We start from the raw sequence: 24,804 nt of genomic DNA on the forward strand, positions 1-24,804 counted from the left end.
GTAATGGTAAGCCGCCAGGTGTTCTTATAGTGTTACATACTATTTATTGGGTAAATATAACAATGTGTACCGGTGGCGAAGGGTGGAGGTGGGCTGTGGACATCTGGCATAAATAATACATACTAAACTTCGTCAGACATACTTATTTGTTTTCATGGAACCATAAGCATACAAATTGCAGATCGTCTTTATCAGTCATCTTCAGTCAGTCAGCCTTCACACTTTTTCAGTCATACTTATTTGTTTTCATTGAACTATGAATACAAATTGCAGATAGTTTTTAAAATTTAATTAAACCCTTCCTAAAGTAAACCACAAAATTACGCCATTAAATCATACATAACTTTAGGTATTTTATAGATAGAAAAATATTTTTTTTATCTATTATGGTTTGGTTAGGCAGGGTTTAATTGAATTTTTAAAACCATTTGCAATTTGTATTCTTACTTCAGTGAAAACAAATAAGTATGACTGAAAAAGTGTGTATTATTTTAATCAGACCTCCACAGCCTAACTCTACTATTATGGTTTGGCCTAAGCAGGGCTTAATTAAATTTTAAAAACTAACCTTTTCCATCGGTAATTTTTATTCTTAATTCAATGAAAACAAATAAGTATGACTGACAAAGTGTAGTGTGCTCTATTTATGTTGAATCTCCACAGCCTGCTTCTACCCTTCGCCACTGACGTGTACGATTACTGTTATAATTTGGTTGTATCTAAAAATATCGAATATTGTATGGTGCTAAATTTATTGTAAAACTTAATTGAAAATTTGCCACTGTGTGCATCATTCATGACGTCATCAACACACCAATGATTATTCGTTTTTTTTTTTGTAATTGGTCTTACACTTATGCCCTTTACGCACTGTCAGGCAGTAAAAAAGACATCAGCATTTACGCATGTGGCTGTGGTTGTGTCATCAGCCAAACCAGTTGACAGTGTGTAAGAGGCCTTAGGCTTTGTCTGATTCACATAATAAGAAATAAAACAGCATTATATGTATTATCAAATACATAAACATTTAGTATACCTCAAAGTAAATATACTGTGTATTGACTTGCTAATGGACACAACATCTGCTCATAGACAACTGGGTATGCTCATTCAAATTTCGTTCTACAGATGAATATGTGGTTGAAAAATAAACTGTACCTGTATTTATGGCCGCGCGGCTTAAGCGTCGGCCTATAGCGTCGTGGGTCTGACAAGTACACATATTGTTTTTCAATTTGTGTATGAGTCAGAATATGGACCTAATTGGTTAAGCAAGTGGCTGACATCCATTTCTCGTTAAAAACAAAATCTGTTAATACAAACTCTGTAGGGTGAGGCCCATATGATCTTATTAGGATCGGATGTGTCCACTTAAATAACGTCTTATACAATTTACATTCTACATTGTATGTGGTCAATTAATGAATTCTACCTACATTGCAATAATGATGCATTTTGTAAATTCGCTTTCATGTCTTTGACCTCTTCTGCTAACGTGTCCAGTTAATATTGAGATTTTCGATATAAGGATGTGTCCCGCATGTCAATGGCCATATGTACTGTTTACAAGCATACTAATAATTATAGTTTTCATTTTAAATAGTAGGACCTCGATTATCCTGATTTTGTTATGATCTTGTTATCGTTTTGGTCTTGATGAATGATGAAATCTTCAAATAATGATATGAGAAAATGCTTGTTTTTGGAGTAATAAAGATTGGGTCTAGGACGAGATTCGGTGCCCCCAACTAGACAACTAGACAATGGTCATCTTGGTGGGTGCCTTACAGATAAATGAAATTTGTGATAGTATATATGTATGTTATGTCTTCAACCAGCACATAGGCAATGTTGCAAAGCACACAATCGACATGAGTCTTTTCACACATTTCATTCATCAAAGCGGTGTGTAGATAGATGGATAGATTATCTGAATTAATACGGATAATTGAGGTTCTACTGTACATTGTATTATATGTATATAATTTTTAAATTTGATTAATTTTTGTTATAACAATGTAGTGTTGTTTGCTATACATATAATATGGATAAATAATAAATAATATGTAGCCAATGATACTAATTTACTTTGCTGTATAAATTAAATTTGTGATTATACTAATCATTAGATTCATTCCATTACTGGCTTTATAATAAATACAATTAATTATTCATGTCAACGTATTTATAATAGACTGGTATAATATTTAAAAAAAAAATGATACTGTAAAGTGTTGATTTATTTATAAGGCAACTTTTTTATCTGATTGATAGAAGTATTTGTCTATGAATTACGGATAGGTAAATAAATTAATGCATAGTGTACTTTTTACATAAACATTTGCCGTGTTATTGATTTAAAATTAATTTTTAAGTTTCATTAATAATAATATTATTGATGACATATTGAGGTGGTGAGGATTGAACTGGTGACCGATTTGAGTAAATTAACTTAAAAATTAAATATGCAATTGTAAATTCTATATAATTGTTTTCAACATTCTCTAAATGAAGTCTTGTTTTCAAATGATTCATTATTACTATTCTTAACCCTTTCGCTGCGAGCCATTTTCGCGGGAACTGATCTGTTAAAACGGTCACTACAGCTAAAACAGATCGATTCCAAAATTAAAAAATAGATTACTAGATGAACTATATATCAGTTATTCCAAATGCACCAAGAAATAAACTATATTCGTGACATTCTCACTAAAATAAATCGAAGAAAATGAAGACACTAAAAAATATCCAAGCTTTGACCGCGCGTTCAAAATGGCGGCTGTCAAGTCTTCACATACACGGTTTCAACACATACTACCGAGCAATTCGCCGCGTTAGTATTTGTTATACACAGGGCTGAGTTGACCTGCCGAAGTTGGTTACGGTCTATGACAGATATATTACTAAATCACTTGTGGAATAATCAGTGGGTTATCGCATTTAGTAAGTCGTAAACTCAAATTTTATTACTGTTTCAAATTCGGAACCTATATTTATTTTTGTCGACAACAAAATAATGTTGTCATCGTTACACTTACTCATTACCATTAGGATGTTTTGGAGAATAAAACACTAAAAATAATTACTGCACTGCTAAAATACTATTATAATATAATTTATGAGGCGCCTCGGCTTTTTCATTGTACAAAGGGCCTGTCGAATGTGAACAGAGCTAACACAGTTTCGTGGCACATAAAAAATAAAAATTATTACCCATTATAATAATGTAAATATCAAATATGGAACAATGAACAAAGCCATACAAATTTACTGGTGAGCTGTGCGTCGATAAAATATTTTCCAGCATTATTTCTTCGGTAATATTATGTGGTAGTGACATTTTGGCAGGTGAAATAATTATTTCACATATATTTATAATGACAAAAAATACTAAAAACGAATCGTCAAAATGTTTCTATCGAGATCACAAATCACTAATAAAAAATACATAACACTAACGTAATCGTAATAATTAATTAAATGGTAAATAAAAATATTATCGATGCACACTTTTCGATGCATGACCAATGTTTTGTTTTGATAACCCTGGTGACACATCGAGTACACCCGTCTTCGCAATGGCGCGCGATTCAAATGACTGAATAACGAGTGTTCTTTTCAAAAATATATTTCCTTGTGTTTTACTTGACATTTTTATGATCCGTTGCCTGATATGTCTACCTAAAGGTTTGAACTAATTTTTAAAGCATATTATCCACAACTGTCTCTTTCTAATTTGGTCGAAAATACGAGATAAAGTCTATGGCATGTTTACATGCCATACGCAGTGTAAAGGTTAACAATAATATTGACATTTCTTTATTTTTTATTAATGTTTTTAGTGTTTGAATGAAGACAAGTCGGTTCATAGCATTCAAAATAATTACGCTACTTTGAAAACAACATTTTATACACATGACGTATGGCACCCACATCCTGAAGCAGGCCGCCAGTCCACGATGTTTGGAGGGCCCCCAACCTAATGTTAAGCTCAGTGTAATGTTCAATAGTAGTTTTCCCCAAATGGTATTACGCGGAACTCTAGGGTTCAAAATAAAGGGTATGCATGTATTTTTAGCGATTTTTGCTATTTTTAAATAAATCCACTTGAATTTTCGGCTCTCGGCATGATATTATGATGCACTGATCGCGACCCCTTTTTATGATAACCAAGTAACATGCGACCCCTCGCCATATTGGATGGTCATTTTTATTAGTCAGGAAATACACTAAAAATAATTATAAAATAAAATTCTGCTCGTGAAATACAGGCGACATTTTTTACTATTAGACTAAATTTGTGGTGTGTTTATCTCACTTATCTGGTGACCCACCACGCCGGGCCCCCAAGCTAAAGCCCTGTCAGTCCCTCCCTTGTGGGGGCCATGACATGATACCATGTATACATTGAAATATTAAATGGACTGAGTGTGTGACTAATAAAATGACACCATGCTGCATGCGTTTAGCCTGCCTGTCCGATTCCTCTCATACAAATTTATTCTTTCGTAATAAACGGATGAACATGATGGGAAAATAATGCACTTTAATAAGGGTTGGTTTTCAAACTGTGTTATTGTATTGTTCTGCCTAATGCGTCGGCACCCCAACGCCGGATGTTTATTGTAATAATAGGTATGGTATTAAAAAATTAATATATCTCTGTTACAATAAAGGCGGGTGTTATAGATTTTTGTAAAATGTCTATAAATAGTCTTTTCTGGAAAAAGTACCCACTTTGGTGTTCAAATATTGTTTGGAATTGTGTCTCCTGCATATCATTTGTGGTATATAGTCCAATATTAGGATTAAAATACCTATAACTTTTCATACAGAGCGGTTTGGTTCCTGTTTCACACAGGTGGTATGTGGTGAGGTGAAAACTACTCCTAACTAAAAAAACAATTATTTCACTTGTACTGGTTTAATCTTCAGCACCTCTATATTCTTGATGATGAATCAGTCTTGACTAACTAAGAGGTTTTTATTTTACACCATTTACTTAAGTTATGGTTTACCAAAATTAACCATGTATCCGTCGTGAACTACATATTCACAAAATGTATGTTTTTTTTTCACCATCTTTATTATTAACAATAATAGTATTTTGGGACATATTAGTACATAGTACTATATTTTTTAAGTACCCACCGCTCCAATGATTTTACTGTACTGTTTAGGATTTTTATTGTGTTCAAAGCTATAGAAATGAGATTGTTCTGCAAATACAGGAATTAATAAAATTAAGTGTTTTTCTTTTAAAATCATGTTCTTACAAGTAGTGTATTGTGATTTTTTTATTGTTGTGTTCTAATAAAATATGTGGTATAAATTATAATATAATATATTCTTTTAATTTCAATTTCACACACATTTTGACAGATTATAAAATGATTTCTACAATATAATTATTTTTAGACCTCGATTTAAAGGAGAAAATTTTCCAGTATGTAAAACAGTCTATATATTTAAATCGAAGAGCCACTGTTTGTAAACAATATTCGGCACATGATTAGCATGTGATGACATACCGTTGTATGTGGTAATTGGTTCCGTTATCATGTGGCGTGACTTTCAGCAGCACTTTTAGCACGTGCCAGCAGATTTTCTGACATGTAAATAGGATTTTTGTGTTTTTATAAAATCTAAACATTGTTTTATTTATAAGAACATTGTTAATTTGTTTAGTTATATAACTAATTTGTCAATTTTTTAACATACGCATTCAGAAAACCTACTTTGTTAAACATTATAACGGACTTTCACCTTTAACGGACACTCCATCACCAAAATATTAGTCCGTTACATTAAGATTTTATTACAGTCTTAAATTGTCGTGTATTAGTGCATTGCTATACCATTCAATTATTATCCTGAATAAGTATGTATCCACTAATACAGTTATCTGTTCAAAGACAATACAAGCAGTTCGTCCTTTCACCTATAATATATTATGCATATTTATAAAATTGTAAGCAGAATATATTTTTTGTTTCAGAGTATAATAATATTGTAACAAGATCTACTAGTATAGCAACACTCATCGGCATTTTTTTGAATAAAATTACACAATGCATAAAATTCTTACGGGGATTGCTTGGCCCCACTCTTTGTGTGTTGGTAAAGGCAGCTACAAATGTAACTGCCTTTATGTATACTGGTTGATCTCTTATCAGAGGGTTTATTACCTTTTTGTTTGTAGTGAAAGTGTAAATATTTTATAATTTGTTACACGTCAATAAAATTGAATCAACAAAAATGCTTTTTTTTTCATTGTATACATTTATTATTTTTTTGTTTGTTTTACATCATATGCTCAGCATATGCTACATTCTTAAATCTTGTAAATTATCCGTTAAATAATGTTTATTAAATTATTAGCAAGGGTAATTGCATTAAAATTTGGATAGATCCTGACGTCAGCTAGGAATCAAATGTTACTTATTTATTGGCACCTTGACTCAAGCCAGAAAAGCCGATTACCAATATTAATGCAATTAATGAAGCACTTCAAATGTATGAATACTAGTTCTTATCATGCTATCCCTTTGTGGAGGTCAGACACCATCAGGGTGATCTTTGCCTTATCATGTGTTACCCGGATCAGTCCAGTGTAGCTGCACCGATCACGGAGGTTCTTAACCACTTTACTGTTTATCCCGAGTGTGACTCGGGCGCGGATTTACTTCGCACACTGACCAGCCCGAGTCTCACTCGGGCGTTTTTTTTCTCTTGACAGGAATGTTTATCACGAGCTACATTCGGGAAGATTGTATTTCAACTTGTCACACAGTTTATTATTTGTTTTGACTGGTATTTGAGTGATATATGAGCCATATGACATAATAAAAGCTTTATTTACTGCCGGGCAGAGGGCCTGAGTATATTACGATTAGTCAATGACTTCATTGTTCATTCATAGTTATTTTTGTGTTAGGTATGTCGCATGTTATTGTAATTTGAATTTAGTTACTTTTGTTATTTTTGAGCACATTTTAGACGTAAGTTCGTAAAAAATAAGTATATATTATTCATACTTATTAGCTTCGTTTTAGTTACCAACCAATACCACCTACGGCGAATAAAGAAAGGCCTAATAGACGTGCAAAGTATGCTGCTCACATATGAATGAAAACGACAAACGAATACGGAAGGAGACGAGATTGTGATGTAGGGTTGTGTATTGAATTTTTAAAAATTTACCATACCAAAAAGACTTATTAAAATTATTTCCGTAAAATTTAAAACATAGACCTACATATCTGTTGTGATAAAATGTAAAAAAACATGTTAACAATTTATAATAAAACGTTAAAAGAAAATTTGACATTTTTCATAAAATTTTTAATATTGTAAAAAAGTGTTAATTTAATGTGAAAAAAAGTAAAACAAACATAAAAATAAAATTTTTAATAAATTGTTCAAAAAATGTTTAAAAAAATTTCTGAGAATTTTTAGACACTCTTTCTCACCAAAATCTAATTGGGAAGTGGTTAAGCCATGAAATGCGGCGCCATCCTTTGCTACGCTTACTATTCATCTTTCCTTGGATGACAAGTTGGGGAATGCTGTACCTTTGTCCTCTTGTAATGTGGCCAAGGTACTGTATTTTTCCAGTTTTCATACTATGTAAATTTTCGGTCTTTTTCCATTCGACTTAGAACTTCGAGCGATGCCGAAAACCAACAAGATTTATTATTAACAATGCACCGATTGAATGTGTGACGCACTATAAATATTTAAGAACATGGGTCACTGAGAAATGGGACCAGTCTCAGAAAATACAAATTAGAATTGAGATGCAAGGAGTGCTTTTCTCAAAATGAGAATTTGATACCTTAACCTAGGTTTGAGAGTGCGTATGATTCGTTGTTATGTTCTCTTAATTCTTTTCAATGGTATTGTATGGACGCTAAACCAAAAGATGCCACAGATAGTTGAGGCTTTCGAGACGTGGCTGTATAGACGTATCCTCAAAATTCCTTGGACTGACCGGGTAAAAAATGTTGAATACTAGTTGGCAGACGCAGGTGGCTCAATTGGTAAAGCATATTGGCTGGAATTCAATGAATGTGGATTCAAATCCTTCCCAGCTTTGAATTTTTTTAAAAGATTTTTTCTAGTAGGTAGGTATCTGTTTGAAGTTGAAAGTGTGTGTTCTATAAAAAATCTTACATTCTCAAATGTAGAGAATTATTGGTTAATTATAATTTTACTCTTTAATAAACTGTTTTTTATCGCAAAAACTTCAACATACACTAATAATTAGGGATTTTAGTTTCGCGGAGGTTTCGATTTTGGTTATTTGTTTACCTTCTGTGTTGATTTTCTGCAGCCATAAACATTCCATTATTTTCATTGTTTCCCTTGCGCAATTTTTTGCGCAAGACAGAATTAAGTTTGCCAGATTTGAGTTTTTTCCCATTTTCGATGTATTATTTACGCACCTACGCATGTAAATAATTTTCATTTACAATTTTTGTTGGGTCTGTGCGTCTGCCAATGTAATTAAGCCATATTGGCCACAAATGACATACTGGGTAGCTAAATTATTTTGTTGCGTATGTCCGATTAAACATAATAATTATTATGCATGTTATAAGAGCAAAATAACACAGGAAACTTTGAGTTTCGATGTATGTATACATAACAGTTTACCACCATCATTTTAATAATCTTTCTTGGTCAAAAAAAAGATAAATAGAAATTACCTAAATGTTTTTTTGCTATCGCACTTACATAAATAATATTGGAAAGTGATTTTCGTAGCCTGGCAAGTCTGGCCGAGGATTTCAGGTGATAAGTCAAGTTAAGTTGATATTTTTTCAGACGTCGAGAAAATGTATTCTCATTTTGTTTAAGTTTTTTTTACCGAAGGATTAATCGTGAAAAATGACGTGTCCGTTTGCGAGAGTGGCTAACAGTTTAATAATCTACAGCAAATAAAAGCGGGCGACAGCTTCAGCGAGGCGACATGTCGGGTCGCGTTCGAAAGCAGTCGGACTGTCCGGTCGGAAAACAGGGGCCTATGCGGGCGACTTTGCCGGTCTCCTCGCTCATGAAACAGCCCGGAGGCCTGAGGAAAAGCTGCGGCAACAGTCCGACATTGTCGCCGACGAACGCCTGGCGAAGAATCTCTCCAGATCATGCGTTATCCGGTCAAAGAAGCCCCGGAGCCGTCAATTACAAAGGTACTTTGCGAACCCAATCGAGTGGACCAAATCTGACACTTCCGTACTTGCCTTGCTCTCATAATTTTATTGCTAATGTTTTTAAACAATTGACGGCATGTCATGTAGGAAAACACACCGCTACATAATATTGATGCGTACATTTTATATGCTGTTGTTTTTGACACTCAAAAACTTTCGAATTTGGATTATTAAGACCGCCACATCTGATGGAATCAAAAACAAAAGATCTATTTATGGAAAAATGTTTAAAATATTTAACCATAAAGCAGCACAATTTCAACAATAAGAACAAACAATACCCGGTTTATAATGATAGAAAGGTTGGGTACTTAGAAATAAAAACATTGTTTCATATTAGAATTTACATACTTTTTATAATATTCATTTAAATATATTCACTCCATATTATTAGAATTATCCACTTAATAAGATAGCCATATTTTTATTGTTAATGTTTTCCAGTCGGATATTTTGTATTATTATTATTGTTTTTATTCTTTGTTTAACTTAATGCCAATGGGAAGACAGATAAAGGATGGGTGTAAAAATATTGGAAAAATTCGTCTATATAGATGGAGTCTAAATGTATAAACTGAAGCAATAAAACTTCCTCTGATCCACTGATTAAGTTAGCTACAAGTGTCTTCGTATTGCAGGTTCGTTTGCAGAGAACTTCACACTACTGCTATGATATTTATTTGCCAATTTGCAGGGCTTATAAAAAGGCAATCCGTAACGTTGAGTAGATAAGCAACCAATAATACTGCACTTCGGCATTATTTAATTTATGTAGTTAAGAAATCCTGTAAAGTTTGTTTAAATCTGTTTATAACTACTCGAGTAAGTAATTACAATGAACAATGTCAGCCTATGTGTGACTAAGAAAATCAGAATGACAACTGAGCGATGTTAATATTTGTGAAAACTTCTTTAGATAGTGCCGGATTATTGAACTTGCCTGAGATTCTACTGCAAGGATTTTCGATTGTGTGCCCATGGGCTCATTTGTGTACTTTATATTATTAAAAAAAAAAATACAAAAATATAATTCTGCATTAGAACATATTGTCTGGATGTGGTCATAAAAATAATAAATAGCATAATATCGAATCCTTATCATCGCACTGATTGTTTAAGACCCTTCTGGAAATTGACACAGAACTGCGCTTTTTCATCATCATTACAAACATCGATATAAAAACCTCTAATACGATTTTTTCTGTAAATCTAAAAGATGTCGATGTTATATTAAGCTAACTAATTATGAACTCATTGCATAATAATTGACAGTTATGTTGTTATTAGCTGAGCGATGTGACCATGCTATCACACATACATTGGCCATTTTTGTATAAATATGAAGCTATGCGTGGTGGGTTTGAAACCTGCGGCTGGTTAATGATAGATGTAAAATGATTAACTATTGTCATTCGTTTAATAAGTGTTAATACAACCATCACTGTATGGAGGCATTTATGCTGTGCTTAGGAGCGAACTTACTATTTGTTAGCGATATAGAAAACAACCACACTTTTTGCGATCGAATGTGCTGCCATACAATGGTAATAGTATGGAACTGCGCAATATAAATTAAATTATTCTATTATATTCATATTTAATAAAATTTAATTTATACTTTCAGCAGTTTAATTGAATTTAATTTAATTGAGCACACACTGGATACAGTATTCCTTGTATTCGGATCATACTATTTTAATTGCAATACTACACCGTACACAATTTGTTGTTTGTTAGTTGTTTGATTGGTAATAGTAATTTTCGTGGTTACGTAGCTAATCAAAACTCATTACAATAATTTTGCTTTGTTGGAAATGAGATAATGACAATCAATACAGTGAGTTTTCGACTTACGACGGACATAAAAATCTGTTTTCTCATTTTTTGTCACCCCGACTGTGCTGCTGGCGTAAATAAGATGTAGCCATCAATTGCATCATCCATATTTTTTTAAATATACAGCTGGTCACCCGTTGTGTGCGCTTGGGGACGGTGGTTTTAATAGAAGCTGAGTGCATGCCCGTCTTTAAAGCATGTAAAGATCGTGTAACCCTTTGTTGGGTGGAAATGTCGCTGGTTATAAACTGAACCAATTTTTGATTTATCATTCTAAAATTTCAAGAGCCTTCAAGGAAATCGATGAGTCTACTTTACCGCTACTTTATTCTTGGAATAAAAAGGCATGGGTGACGATGCCTTTTTCAAGACTGGTTTGACAACTGTTTCATTCCAGGAGTAAAGAAATATTGTGATGAAAATGACACCTTTTAAAATGTAATAGCATTAAAAGAACTAGATGAACTTGAAGAATCGTCCAAAAAACTGTGCCGAAAGACATGGCTGCAGCTTTTAGCCAAATAAATGATGCAATTCAATGATTTGAAAATATGGACTCGAAGGTACACCCCGCCCCGCCTCATTCAGCAAGCACTTGTCTGTTACATTGAAATTTGACATAAACCATTTCTACTTACAACCTAGGTAACGGAACCCCGTCGTAAGTCGAGAACTCACTGAATTGTATTTGTTTATTCCGTCACTATATCAGTTGGAACCACTCATTAAGGTATAAGGCCTCTTATTTATATAATTATATGATCAAGCATCTGGCCCTGATTGTTTATTAAATTTTAGTGACAGATGTGTTATTGGTGCTGTCATAATGAAGGTATTTTTTCTTGTTATTGCAGACAGAATACGTAGCAGTACCAATGCTATCCGACGTACGGCTTCGTTAGACGCTATTCACCAGAGAGGCCAGTGGCCAAGAGACTGTTTTTACCTGCATGCTGGCTTGCTACAGGTCGACAAAGCTACTCAGGTAATCATTTTGATTGTAGTCTTGTACGTATCTTCAATACATACTATTGTCATTTTCATTGTGAAAACATCTCATGCCATGTTCGGTAACAACTATTCTCATTTCTGTCACTGTTTTGGGCGGACTATAGAACGATAGCAAACATTGTAGCCAACTGTCACTGACAAAAATATGTCTGATAAAGGAAGAAAATTAGCTAGTTGGTATAAAAATGCTAGATTTTCTTATCTAAAATGTCTAGAAACTGGCATTTCAAACAATAAGTCATAATTATAAACATTGCCTTCACGAGAACAAATATTGACAAAGAAGTATTGTTTCACAAATAGTAATTAATACACCCAACTAAAAATCAATGCAGGTACTTATGTAAATCAACCAGAAAATTTTGGACGTCATTTAAACATGTATGTCACATTTATTTTTTTGGTAAGATAATTAGTAAGGTACAAAAGGTCAGCAATGGTGATTTTCAAGCAAATCCAGTGTAATATTCTAGCCTTTTCATGGTAAATTTTAAGCTATTTGCAGTGTCGAAAAACGCTAGATTTAACCTCATATGCCAGATGCCTATTAAAAAATTCTAAATCTAGCAAAATAATGGAAATTTTCTGAATCACTCGTTGGTTCTCCCAACTATCTGAGAGGATACTTTTCAATATATCAGAATATATATGCGGGGTCGGAAAACCTAAACTATGTGGTGATTGCACTATGTGGCAAGATACACAGCATTCTTAGAGCTAAATTAAATGAATAGAATTAAGAAGTTGCACTTGCTATTTCTATATGTGAGATTGCTTACTTTTAAAATTTTACTTAAGATATTTTAAAACTCCTCAAAACCCCTTTTTTCACAGACTATGTTTGCATTATAATATAGATGTTTTGGTTTCGGTACATATTATCTAACATGTATCATGTTTAAAAAGGTTAACATATTAATAAAACAATAACATCCGTTTTGGAACTCATCCAAGTATTAAAGTTTTTCTTGACAGTATCTGCACATTTAATAATATATAGCCGCACGCGGCTTAAGCGTCGTGGGTCCCAGGTTCGAATCCTGGGTCTGGCAAGCACACATATTGTTTTTCAGTTTGTGGGTGTCAGGGTATGGACCTAATAGGTTGAGCAAGTGGCTGACATCCATTTCTCGTAAAAACAAAATCTGTTAATACAAACCTCCACTCTGTGGAGGCCCATATTATGATCCTATTAGAATCAGGCATTGTCAGGATGGTCTGTGTTAAATTGCTTGCTGTTTTCGACAGATCAAGGCGATAAAATTGTTATATTTGCTGCATTGAATCTCCAATATAAAATGATGACATTTAGAAGTCTTCTTCTGGAGAAGGTTTTTTTCACTATCATCTTGATTGACTGGATCATTTCTTTTTATAGACTACTAAATAAAATAACAATGCAGCAATAAATTATGCCTCATTGTACTGTGAAAACTAAAATGCTGCCAAATGTGATTGTAGCATTGAAGTTTATCCAACAATTCATTATCATTTAGTTGTACTATGCATTATGCTAGACTTGTTTTTCTTATCTGTCCATATATAAATAAATTTATTACTGCATTGTTCATCAAATAATAATTAATAATAAATATTAATTATAATAGTATTATCCTTACTATGAAGTCTGTACTTTTCAAACTTATAAATGATTATTATGATAACTTGTGTCATTACATTTCAAATTCAGCCAAATCCACGTTTTGGGTTTTTTGAGTTATTTCTCAGTTGCTGTAGATTGTAGAACTACTGTTTTCTAACATTTCTTCATTATCGAAATTGCCCAAATCCTAGTATTATAACAAATAACAGGTAAACCAAATTCAAAGTTTGGCGTTTTTTTCAACCACTTCCACCTAAAACACACCCAACCATGTCCATTTAGGCCAATCACTGACCACTATTATAAAAAAAATGGCCGACATTTCTATGCAAATTACATTATTATTATCTAATAATGTGGAACTTATTAAGTTTACAATATGTTATATTTAGAATGCTATAATCAATCATTTTTGTGACTGTTTAGAGGAAGAAACGAAATAGCTATTTTTCTCCTGTTCATCCATTTTGGACATGACTGAATTTGAAATCTAATGACAAACTTGTACTTGGTTAATTAATTTGTATATTTAAAAAAAAAGAATCCAATTTCGAGTATATTTTTTAATTAATTTCATCTTGTAGACTGATGATGGTGCCAATAGAACGTGTAGTGGAGCGGTGACACCCGTGTCGGCTGGCGGAGGACCGAGTCTCACTTCAGAAGACAAGCTCGACAGATTCCTGAGGCACCGGTTGCAGCGGGCCACGCCTTCGCACCGCACTCACCACGCTGCAGAACACGCATCGCAGACGATGAGTCCTGTTTTTTGTATGTGACAATAATCCTATGCATAGTGATACTTGTTTAAATAAATCAGGTTATGCACTAGTGAATAAGAAATAGAAACTAATCCAAGGGCAAACTGGCGGCGGCAAAAAATTGAAACGAGAGTGACAGCTGTTATAGAATTTCGTATTCCAAACAGAAATCAAATAAATATAGTTTTGAATATTGTTACTTGTTTCTGACAACGCAGAATTAGGGTACCAACACCAAGCACATTGATGCGATTCCGATAGATGCACGTGCGATTTCCACCTGGTGTCTTATTTTTTTGAAAGATTTTTTCTAATAGGTATATATCTGAGGTGTTTTCAAATTATGTATGTTCGATAAAGCAGAATTGTTTTGAGTACTGATTATATATACTAACACGAAGAGTAGTTGTATTAAACATAACTGATTACATTATTCAAACGATAGAAACCAGATTGACATCTCAGGCTTGTTCTCACATGTAAAAATAAACTGAATGGTTCTCGAATTGGTTAGTTGTGACGGTTAATTGTAACATGTGCAGCAGTTGTAACAGGAACAGTTGTAGCAGCTGTAACATTTGCAAAGAGTACTGGTATGATACTTGCCCCAAGTGAATCTGCAATGCAAAATGATTTTCACTTAATTAAATTATTGACCTCGGTGACCCTATTGTCAGCATCACTTTAAAGTATTTTTATACTCTCCATCTCCTATTGTTTTTCTTCAATGCCTTTGAGTGAAACATATTTTTGTTTTCAGTTTCATCTTTGAAGTCATCGGGAGGAAGTGTGGGCGTCCCACTGCGGGCCGCGAGGAGTTCAGTGGAAGGACTGAATCAGGAAATCGAACGCCTCGTCCTCTGCCCCACACCCCCGCACCATTTGGATAGGCATAGAGATAAGGTGAATATCACATAGAAACTGATTTATTCCATATTAGTCACCCTTGTCTTGCATTTGTGTTTTTGTAATGTGTCCTTTGTAACTATGGACTACAACTACGAATCAGTAAAGCCCACACGCATAGAATTGTTTCTCTTCTATGTATTACTCATTAAACTACATATTGTTTCATTACACTACTGTTATTGGGTCTCCTGCCTGTTCAATTAAAAAAATATGTATATTACATACATAATATATATATTTTATACATAATATATATATTTTAATTTCAGAATGTTGATTTTACCTTGAATCAATATTTTTATTAAGATAGGATCTATTTACATAATATATTATTATATTGATGGTATGACTAATATAATTAGACACAGGTATTAGTCTTTCGTGTTTGCATATGATACAATCATTAAAAACAATTTTCCTTTGTCGGAAACAAGTAAATGCCATAAATTTAAGTAAAATATGACAGTTGTCAGACTGCGAGATTATCCATTACGCGCGCTTACCGATGTAAGCAACTTGGGCGAACATATTCATTCTCCATTAAACACTATACATTAAATATGTATATGTAATGGCTATATAGTGTTTAGTGATTAGTAACATTCAATGGATCTTGGCCTGTGTTTGCATATTTCCTATCCAAAAGTGGTGAAAATTCGATACTATTATTTCGATTAATAATGTTTACGTTGAATAAAAATATAATTTATTTTCCAGAATTTGTTAAACATAATATTATAATGTAATTGTCATAACAATAATAGTTGAAATCAATTTAGTTTTCCATCACACGTATTCAAATTACAATGTAAAAAATGAGTATAAAACTTTGGTCCTAGTGGTAGTTACACCAGCTGATCACAGTGAGTGTAATTGCATATTGTCAGAGCAATACAAATCGTCATCATCATCTGAAAACTCATATGGCCAATGTTGGTAACTTATGGATGGACGATAAGTAAAACAAACACTGTCTTGTATTTATTATCACTTCTAGGGATATTATTATAATCATGTAATAAAGAAAGATTTTTGACAAACAATTTACCACTTTGCAGATTACTCCGGAAGGACATAGAGCCCCGTTAGCAGAGCTTTTAAGACGCTCTGTCAACACGCAGACCCCTGCACACCCAGATAGCCAATCGCATAGCGCCCACTCTTCAGGTAATGCTACAATCATAATATAATTTGAACTGTCAATTGTATTATTTTTCTTGTGCCGTATCCGTTACCGGGCATCGGTGACGATTTTGGCAATCTTTCCCTTGTACATCCAGGCTCTGAACAAAGCCTTTCTACATACCCAAATATAATATGATGAATAGATAGTAAAATTAGTTTACAATATTTCAATGAGGTTAGTTCTTGTGAAGAATCACCATCTTCAAGAATCAAATAATGGAGTTTTGGTTAAATTAAAAATACTTTACAGTGGTGTAAAATACAAGCGTCGGTTCAATATAACATGCAGGGATTTCCATTGCCACTAATACTACGTAGTTTGTTTAAAGTAAGATACAAAAATTCAGATAACTGTTCTCACAATAAAAGAATATTATTATTTATATGAATTGGAGTACAGTAAAACCTCGTTAATACAAATTCCATGGGACCAAAAATCGAAAAAAAATTCGAATAACGAATTATGAAATGTATGGGGGAAAAATATTAAAATTTAAAAAAAAAAATTTTTGATTTTCATTAATATCGTTTACGATCATAGATGTGCCTACCACATTTCAGGTTCCCTGTGTGTTAATGGGTCATAAAATGTCAGGATTATTTTTATTACCTTCTTAAAATAAGTAATTAATGATGTTTTACGAAAAGTCTGTCACAATTTTCAATGACTGGCTCATGAAATAGTGTACTTTGTTACAATTTATTGAATATTTTTATATGCCAGGACTCGAAAGTAATTTCGAATTAAAGGTATTGTTTTATATGAAAATAATGTTCCAAGGGAATTTTTTTTCGTGAAAATTTCAAATTATCCGTGTTCTTATTAACGAGGTTCTACTGTAACTCATAATATTATGTTGACTTTTTGCAGTAAGCCGATTGATTGTATTTGAGAAGTATTTGGTGTAGAATAATAATTTAGTGCATAGAAAATATTTATTTTAGTTAGATTTATTTGTCAATATTGCCAAAAATAACCGATCAATGTGTTTATCTAATGATTTTGAAGTATTTAATAAGCTATTAAAAAACCTACTACTGTCCGACAACAAGACATCGGCGATAACAGTTGCTGTAGTCGCATATAGAAGACTTCTTACTGATGTACCTGTCATGGCTGCAACGCATGCCAGAGGGTATTTAAATAATATTGTATTGGCTCTCCTTTTAGATGCGACTCTTTCTTCTTCGCAATAAACCAGAAGTTTACTAATAATAATTATTCTAACATCACTCCTGATCGTTTTAGACATTATTTAAAAAGCTTCAAATTACGTAAAATGATAGATCCGTATACCACGGGAGTGTACAATGAAATATAAATTTAGGGGCGTTCCTCATTTGAAAACGGATGTGCGATTAGCTACACTGGAGGGGATTGTTAGTTCACAGTTTTAACATGTGGACATGTTCGACAATACATACATAAATATACTATCAATATGAAGAATGATGCAAATCTTCTGTCTCTGTTATATTCATATAATATAGCCATTCATTATTATGTATGAAACTACTGTATGTATTTGAATGAATCATTCAATTTATATTGATATAGTTATATAGTAGATCTCTATTTTAATAACAAAATGGAGATGCCGAATGTTGGTTTATTCTTCGGATTCAGTTAACGTATGTTTAAAATTCTTTCCCGCCTATAAATCATCAAAATATTCACTCCCCAACAACGCAAACTCGAATCTTCTGAATGAACAAATTTATTTTTCGCAGTGAAATAGTTAAAACTAAAAATATCATTATCCATTTATTGAAAGTAGATGTTATAAAGACTGTTTTGTTGGTATCTCCAATACGATTGACGATGACTGCAGGCCCCCCGTCTAGAGAGTCTTACTCCAGCGGATGCTCACCGGAGAGGCTCCACAAGCCAGGTCAAGTGTCACCGAAAAATTCCATTTCATAGTGCCCCGTAGTTTGCAAGCAAAACTACCACTGTTTGTTTTTCAGTTTTTAATCATGTTCGGGGTGTATTCTCGAAACTGTGTCATCTGTGATCATATGTTCGAGAATCCCCCCCATTACTATGCATGAATTGCAATCAATATAAGCAAAATGTATCCAGAAACACGAATAGCACAATGTGTTTCCTTTTCCAATCCATAGGATATTTGCATTTTTATGTCACATTTTAATATATATTTTCATATTGTCTAGTTTATTTCAACATTGTAATGCTATAGTTTGTAGTTTTAGTACATATGCCACTACGTATTTTATCATTTAGAAATTACCTAGGTGATTATCATTTTTTATTTAGTTTTTTTTTATATCTTTTTCAAAGTGCTCTAGATCTTTAAAATAAAATTATTATTGAATTGCATACCTGTTTTTAGTACTTATGTATTTAATAAACCTGTAAGCACTTTCACGATTTGCAAATTTTTAGTTTTGTACTTAGACTATTTTTTCACTGTAGATAATATTTATTCATCTTAATTATATGCATTCATGGTGGTCTAGTGTCGGAATGGCTGCTTCTGAAGCCGTTGGTTGTGTGTTCGAATCTCTCGTTGGGACGAATTTGACATATTTTTTCAACGTTTGTTTGGACTCGTAGGCCTTATAACTAATGGCTAAACCTCCTTGGGAGGCAGCCCACATCCACACCACTTTGCAGAACAAATGATGAATATTTATTATACTGAATACTGTTTGGTATTAGCGACCCGGGACATCGGTATTTGTGATGTTTTCTTATCTCCCTTACTGCATTCATAATATTATCTACGCTCCATTTGGAGATGGGAAGGAAACAAGAGCAAATGAATGTGAATATTTTTAGAATAGGCAAATAATAATTACGTGTGTCGTTAATGTGCAGGTGGCAGTGTTTGCTCTTCACCGGACCTGGACAGCAACCGATTAGGAACGTCTCCTCACATCAATCGTTTTCTGGCAAGAGAACCTCCAGACGGATGCGAAAAGGTAATGCGGACAATGTTAATAAAAATTTAATTATACTGAATTGAAGAATTGACGAATAAACAGATGCAGGACAGGATTTAGATAATCGCTGAGAAATCGATTTTTAATTTCAACGTGCGATTATAAATTCTACACAACTGTTTATAATATTCTGCAAATGAGGCCTGAGGTTATTGTTTTTAGTATGACACAAGTCAAACCAAATGTTCAAATTAAATGCGTTATAAAAATAATAACATTTTCTACACAGAGGAGTTCAAGTGATGTAATCTCCAATGTTAGGAATAAAATGCTTATAACATTTCATCCAAAGCAGTTTCATGGTTTAATCTTTTTTACGAAAAATAGGTAAGTACACATATAAAAAAACTGCTCCTAACTACTTAATTTTTCCCTATGTCACAATTACGTATACCCCTCTACTCCTCAGCCCCTCAATTGTAAACTACACAGAAATAAGTATTTCACATGTTCTGAAATTTTACCTAAAAAGGTCATTTCTGTAATCTATTCGTTAAAACTTGCAATGTTTTTTGTTTTCCTGTAAAGTTTTGCAAAAATCGTGTGGCTCGATTTATTTTTAAATATGTATTTATATCTTTTACTTTGATAGAAATGTATTTTTTAATATTCTATTTACCCAGCAGTGCCGTAGCAGTTGACTGAAACCAATTTTTTGTGTATTGCAGGTAAATCTAAAATTCACGGAGATCCTGGCAGGCGGCAGCAAAGGTGCGGGAGAGCTGTGCCCCATCAAGCCCAGCGTAGGGTTCCAACTGCGCCCGTCCCTGGGATCAGCATTCCAGCCCTTGCAGCCTCCCGCACCCTCCCCCTCCCTGCATTTCCAAAGTAAAGAGAGCTTAGTGTCCACCGACGACTGAATCCAAACGTATTATTAACCCCCTATGTGGAAACAAAATCTTTTATCATTGTTTGAAATTGCCAATATATATTATATAAATCCCCTTTTTTATGCATCCATCTCCCGGCCGTACGGCATTTATGTTTTCTTAGCGTCCGGTGTAGCACCGGTTTGTGATGGACTGATATGATTCTGGAATGCAGTAGGTGGCACCAACTATTACTTCGGGATACGCGCTTCCTCTAGAATTCGAGAAATTAACTATTAAGTAAAAAGAGTAGATTACCATGTTCAATCCTAAGCGGAGCATATCTCAGTGGTTATTTTACAAAAAATGGCTGTTAGCCATTTGCCCAACCCATTGGATCCTCGCAGCGGATCAAATGTACACCGAAAAAACAATATGCATTATTTTGTCCTGCCGCGGGTTTGAACCCTCAAACCACAGTTTCATATTTATATAAAGATGACACTACATGATGGGGCAATGTGGGTGTGAATAAACTATACATGGTTTATCGACGATACAACTCGTTACCTCAACTCTATCTTAGTCTTGTCGATAATTCTGGGTAGCGAAGCTTAAAAGCCAATGAATCGTGATAAAAACTGTGCCGTGGCGAATGTGGCAATGAAAATATTTTGAAATATAGATGGAACTTAAATATATGAAAGTAAAGCTATAAAAAGAACCTCTGGTCTACCGATACAGTTAGCTACAGCTGTAAGTGATTTCACACTAAAGTTTCATTTGACGATTGTATGAAAAGACAATTTGATACAATGAGTAGATAACCAACCAATAATACAACATTTCCTCACTATTATTTAGTTGTAAAATCATGTAAAATTGTTTACAACTGCACATGAGTAGCATAAAAACAATGGTTATTAAAAAGTGACAACCATTGCTTGAGTAAGGAAATCGAATAATGCCAACATAGCTATCATATAGTTTATCAACATAGCTCTGCTTCATTCGTTTGGTAAATTTGTTCCAATGTCATAATAGAAATGTTATATAAGATTCAAATATAGTCAAAATTCTTTGGTGGAAACCAAAGCTATACATACATATTTTTAATAACTGATGGTACGTTTACATCTGACACTTATACCATTATACTTATTTTATGGATCTGACATAAAATTCTCGTATACTTCTCGTTGAAATAAAGTCTCTACACTTTATTCAATGCAACATTTGGAATAAATATATGTGGTGTTTACATATAGCATTGTAACTTATTCGGACACTTATTTCGTATACTTCTCAAAAACGTTATATCAGTTGTCAGTTGTCAATATGGGAATGTCAAAAAAAAAACGAGGAAAAACGGGAAAATGGATGCAGGAATGGATTCAGCGACGAGAAGAACTAGGTGCTTTCCGTTTAATGTCAGAGTTTAAAATCGAAGATCCACCTCAATTTGTGAACTTTAGTTTGCAAGATTGGACCTTTTGCCAAAAAACAAAACACACAATTTAGAAATGCCATAAGTATAGAAGAACGATTAACAGTAACATTGCGATATCTAGCAACTGGTAAGAAGTGAATCGTCATTGCATATTCAATATATTATCGTAATACGAGTGCAGTTGTGGGCCAAAATGAATTAACACCATTTGAAGCGCATTTTTTTCTTCACAGACTGCATCAGAATTAATCGTATGTGCCGAGAACAAGCGATATTTTATTTTCGCACAAAATCCATACTACACAGCACATCCGATTTATTTCTCACTGTCTATGATTTTTGACAGATCGCTACAGTACATTTATTTACATAAGCGTTGGGCATACATTCACAATGTATAATAATTATTATTTGTCCGTTGTTTTAGAAATACATATACCTATGCACTTCACTACCTGTCAAACTAGGTACGAATAATGTGTCAGGTACTTGACATAAAAGTAGACGGTGGCTGAACTTTGGTGATATCTCGCTGCAAGTTCGGACTTGTCGTATACGCGGTGTTTACATTTGCGTATATAATTAGATTGAATAAGTGACAGGTGAGTGTCGACACACGCGAAATAAGTGGCTGGTACAAATATAATTACTGTTTACACTTAGTGAATATGGTGTCATACATAAATATGACGATATAAGTGTCAAATGTAAACGTACCATAACAATTTTAAAAAAATCGATTTTTTCCTTACAAGATAGAAAAGAGATGAATTAGTATGAAATGAAGTTTTAATATATAAGTAGGTATATCCTGTTTATTTTATTGGCGATGGACACCTAAATGTATATTTGTAGTAATGAAGACTTTGTTGTCACGCCCTTCAATAAATTAATAATGATGATCGTTTACCATAGACACAGATGATACAGAGAAATCGCAGCTTGAAATATGGCTGCTATCTGTTTATATGTACCTCAAGAGATGAGGATCATAAATTATACTGTGAATGTGTTTCGCCGTTTCTGTTGAAAAAAGGTCTATATCAGTCTATTCTTGTAGAACACGTAAATCCCATTTTCATCAAAGGTGAGATCATTATTGAATTACCCAATGGTATTAGGTGCTATCTACCTTGTAATTCATGACGATAAAAAGATTTGCATCAAGAGTCGTCTTTTTGGATAGGTTGTTCATTTTTCATATTTATAAGTTTTATTTAAAATGAAAGGTAGACAGTTTTTACTGTTTCCTTTTTTTTTGCGTGCTACGTGCTCAAGGTTATCGTTGGTGCTACTATGATTACTGAACTAATGTGAGACGAGTATGATGGTAACGTCACTTTGTAAATTCCTGCATAATGCATTCCTTGAAAAAAATTATGAAGGTCTCCGATAATTGTTAAGTAAAGATATTTCAATTAGTGAGCTTATTTTGACTGTTTTGAGATTGATCTAATAACGTATGCAGTGAAAATTGACTACTTTAGCAAATTGCATACTTGTGTTATTGGATATTGATAACTTGCTTGTTTACTAAGCAATTGATGACTTTTTCTCAGTGCAGACTGAACATATTACTATGTACCGAGGGATGGGTGTGTATTTACGATGTTTCTTTTAAATATCCTTGTTATATATGTTCATATAATATATATATTATATATAAATGTACTTTTAAAGGATGACTGTTTTAGAGAGACGAGGTGTCGAAAATGTTAATAAATTTTTTTACAAAAAAAGACTTTGACAAAACCAAAAGTGCCCATTGAATTGAATTAAATTTGACATGAGTTGAAAATTTTCGGCGACGCGCGACACGGCCCCGCCCCTGGTCTGCGTCTCCTCACCCTGTTTATATTAGTACATAGACATAGATCGGCATTCGACTGCCGTCTTTTATTTTTGCATTGTTATACTTGCTTATATTTTATGATTTAGTGAAGGGCGGAGGCCATGGACGGGGGCCGGTCGAAGAACTTTTATTAGCTGTAGCGTTTCTTAATTATTTCATTGTACTTTTAGGAAGAATGGTGGAATGAAATCCTGTGAAGATAGCATAAGTTATAATGTTACTGTATGTACAGACATATCCAATATACAGACTGATTATTAAAAAAAAAAACTAGTCGTTTCATTTATCACATTCCTTTAAAAAAATTTCCATCAATGCAATGCCCAGAGATAACCCGTGGATTTTTGAATAAAACTGTTTCAAGTGAATACATCTAACGACACCTTACCTCTTCACTCTAATGTCATTATTAACATACTAATGAAAAGTGTGTGATAGCAATAATCATGGGTGCTGTGGGGTAATTGAGTAATGCAGTTGTGCTGTCTTCCGTCATCAAGGTTGCCTGCCAACTTTAACAGGAACAGAAAGTAACCGATCCGCATTTCTTATTTCTTAAAAATTGATACCCATCAAGGCAAATCATGCGATCTCTTTCGATTAATATGGAAATTTATTCCGTGTCATTTATTATAAGTATATAATGAAAACTTCAGATCTGCAGGCCTATGTTATAACTGGTGATATAATGTCACCCGACGACATGACGTAATTGTGACGTAAACCAATACACACTCGAGGCAAGCCGCCCAACACACCGCTCACCATAGATATTATTATGCTGAAACACCTATTTGTGTATGGGGACAATGAATAATGCCAGTATTTGACTAGCGTTATTTTCTCGAATGCTATTATCACTCTGGTAGTACGTCACAATGATGTCATATGACTTCATGTTGACCGGGCGACTACAACTCGCAAGTTCTAACATAAGGCCCCTGTCCTCAGTTGTAAGATTATAAATAATAATAAAAACCATTCTTTTCATTATAAAATATGTTTATTTTCAAAAATTGTTTTACACTATTAAACTAAAGGAAAATGACAGTTTACCTACAACAATATTGAATAATAAATTAAGATACAAGACATTAATGATACAATGTATGTACATTGTTGAGATTTTCAGATCAAGGTACATATTCCATACTGATAACTACAAAATATGTAACACATGTATATGATTACTCAACGCACTGCTAGAAA

General features: G+C 33.4%; 1 protein-coding gene across 1 annotated transcript; it reads left to right on the forward strand.

The window, feature by feature from the left end:
- The first annotated feature begins 8,785 nt into the window (after positions 1–8,785).
- Positions 8,786–23,113, forward strand: LOC147073683 (protein FAM117B-like). The gene is made up of 7 exons (XM_085944269.1): positions 8,786–9,191; positions 11,903–12,033; positions 14,247–14,433; positions 15,184–15,326; positions 16,391–16,499; positions 19,360–19,463; positions 20,153–23,113. Exons 1-7 carry the CDS (start codon positions 8,975–8,977, stop codon positions 20,342–20,344), a joined length of 1,083 nt encoding a protein of 360 aa, XP_085800395.1. The 5' UTR covers positions 8,786–8,974; the 3' UTR covers positions 20,345–23,113.
- Positions 23,114–24,804: the final 1,691 nt, after the last annotated feature.

This window comes from Rhyacophila brunnea, unplaced genomic scaffold (genome assembly GCF_057557595.1).
Source record: "Rhyacophila brunnea isolate RB1 unplaced genomic scaffold, BYU_Rbru_1.0 scaffold_17, whole genome shotgun sequence".
NCBI classification, from domain to species: Eukaryota; Metazoa; Arthropoda; class Insecta; order Trichoptera; family Rhyacophilidae; genus Rhyacophila; species Rhyacophila brunnea.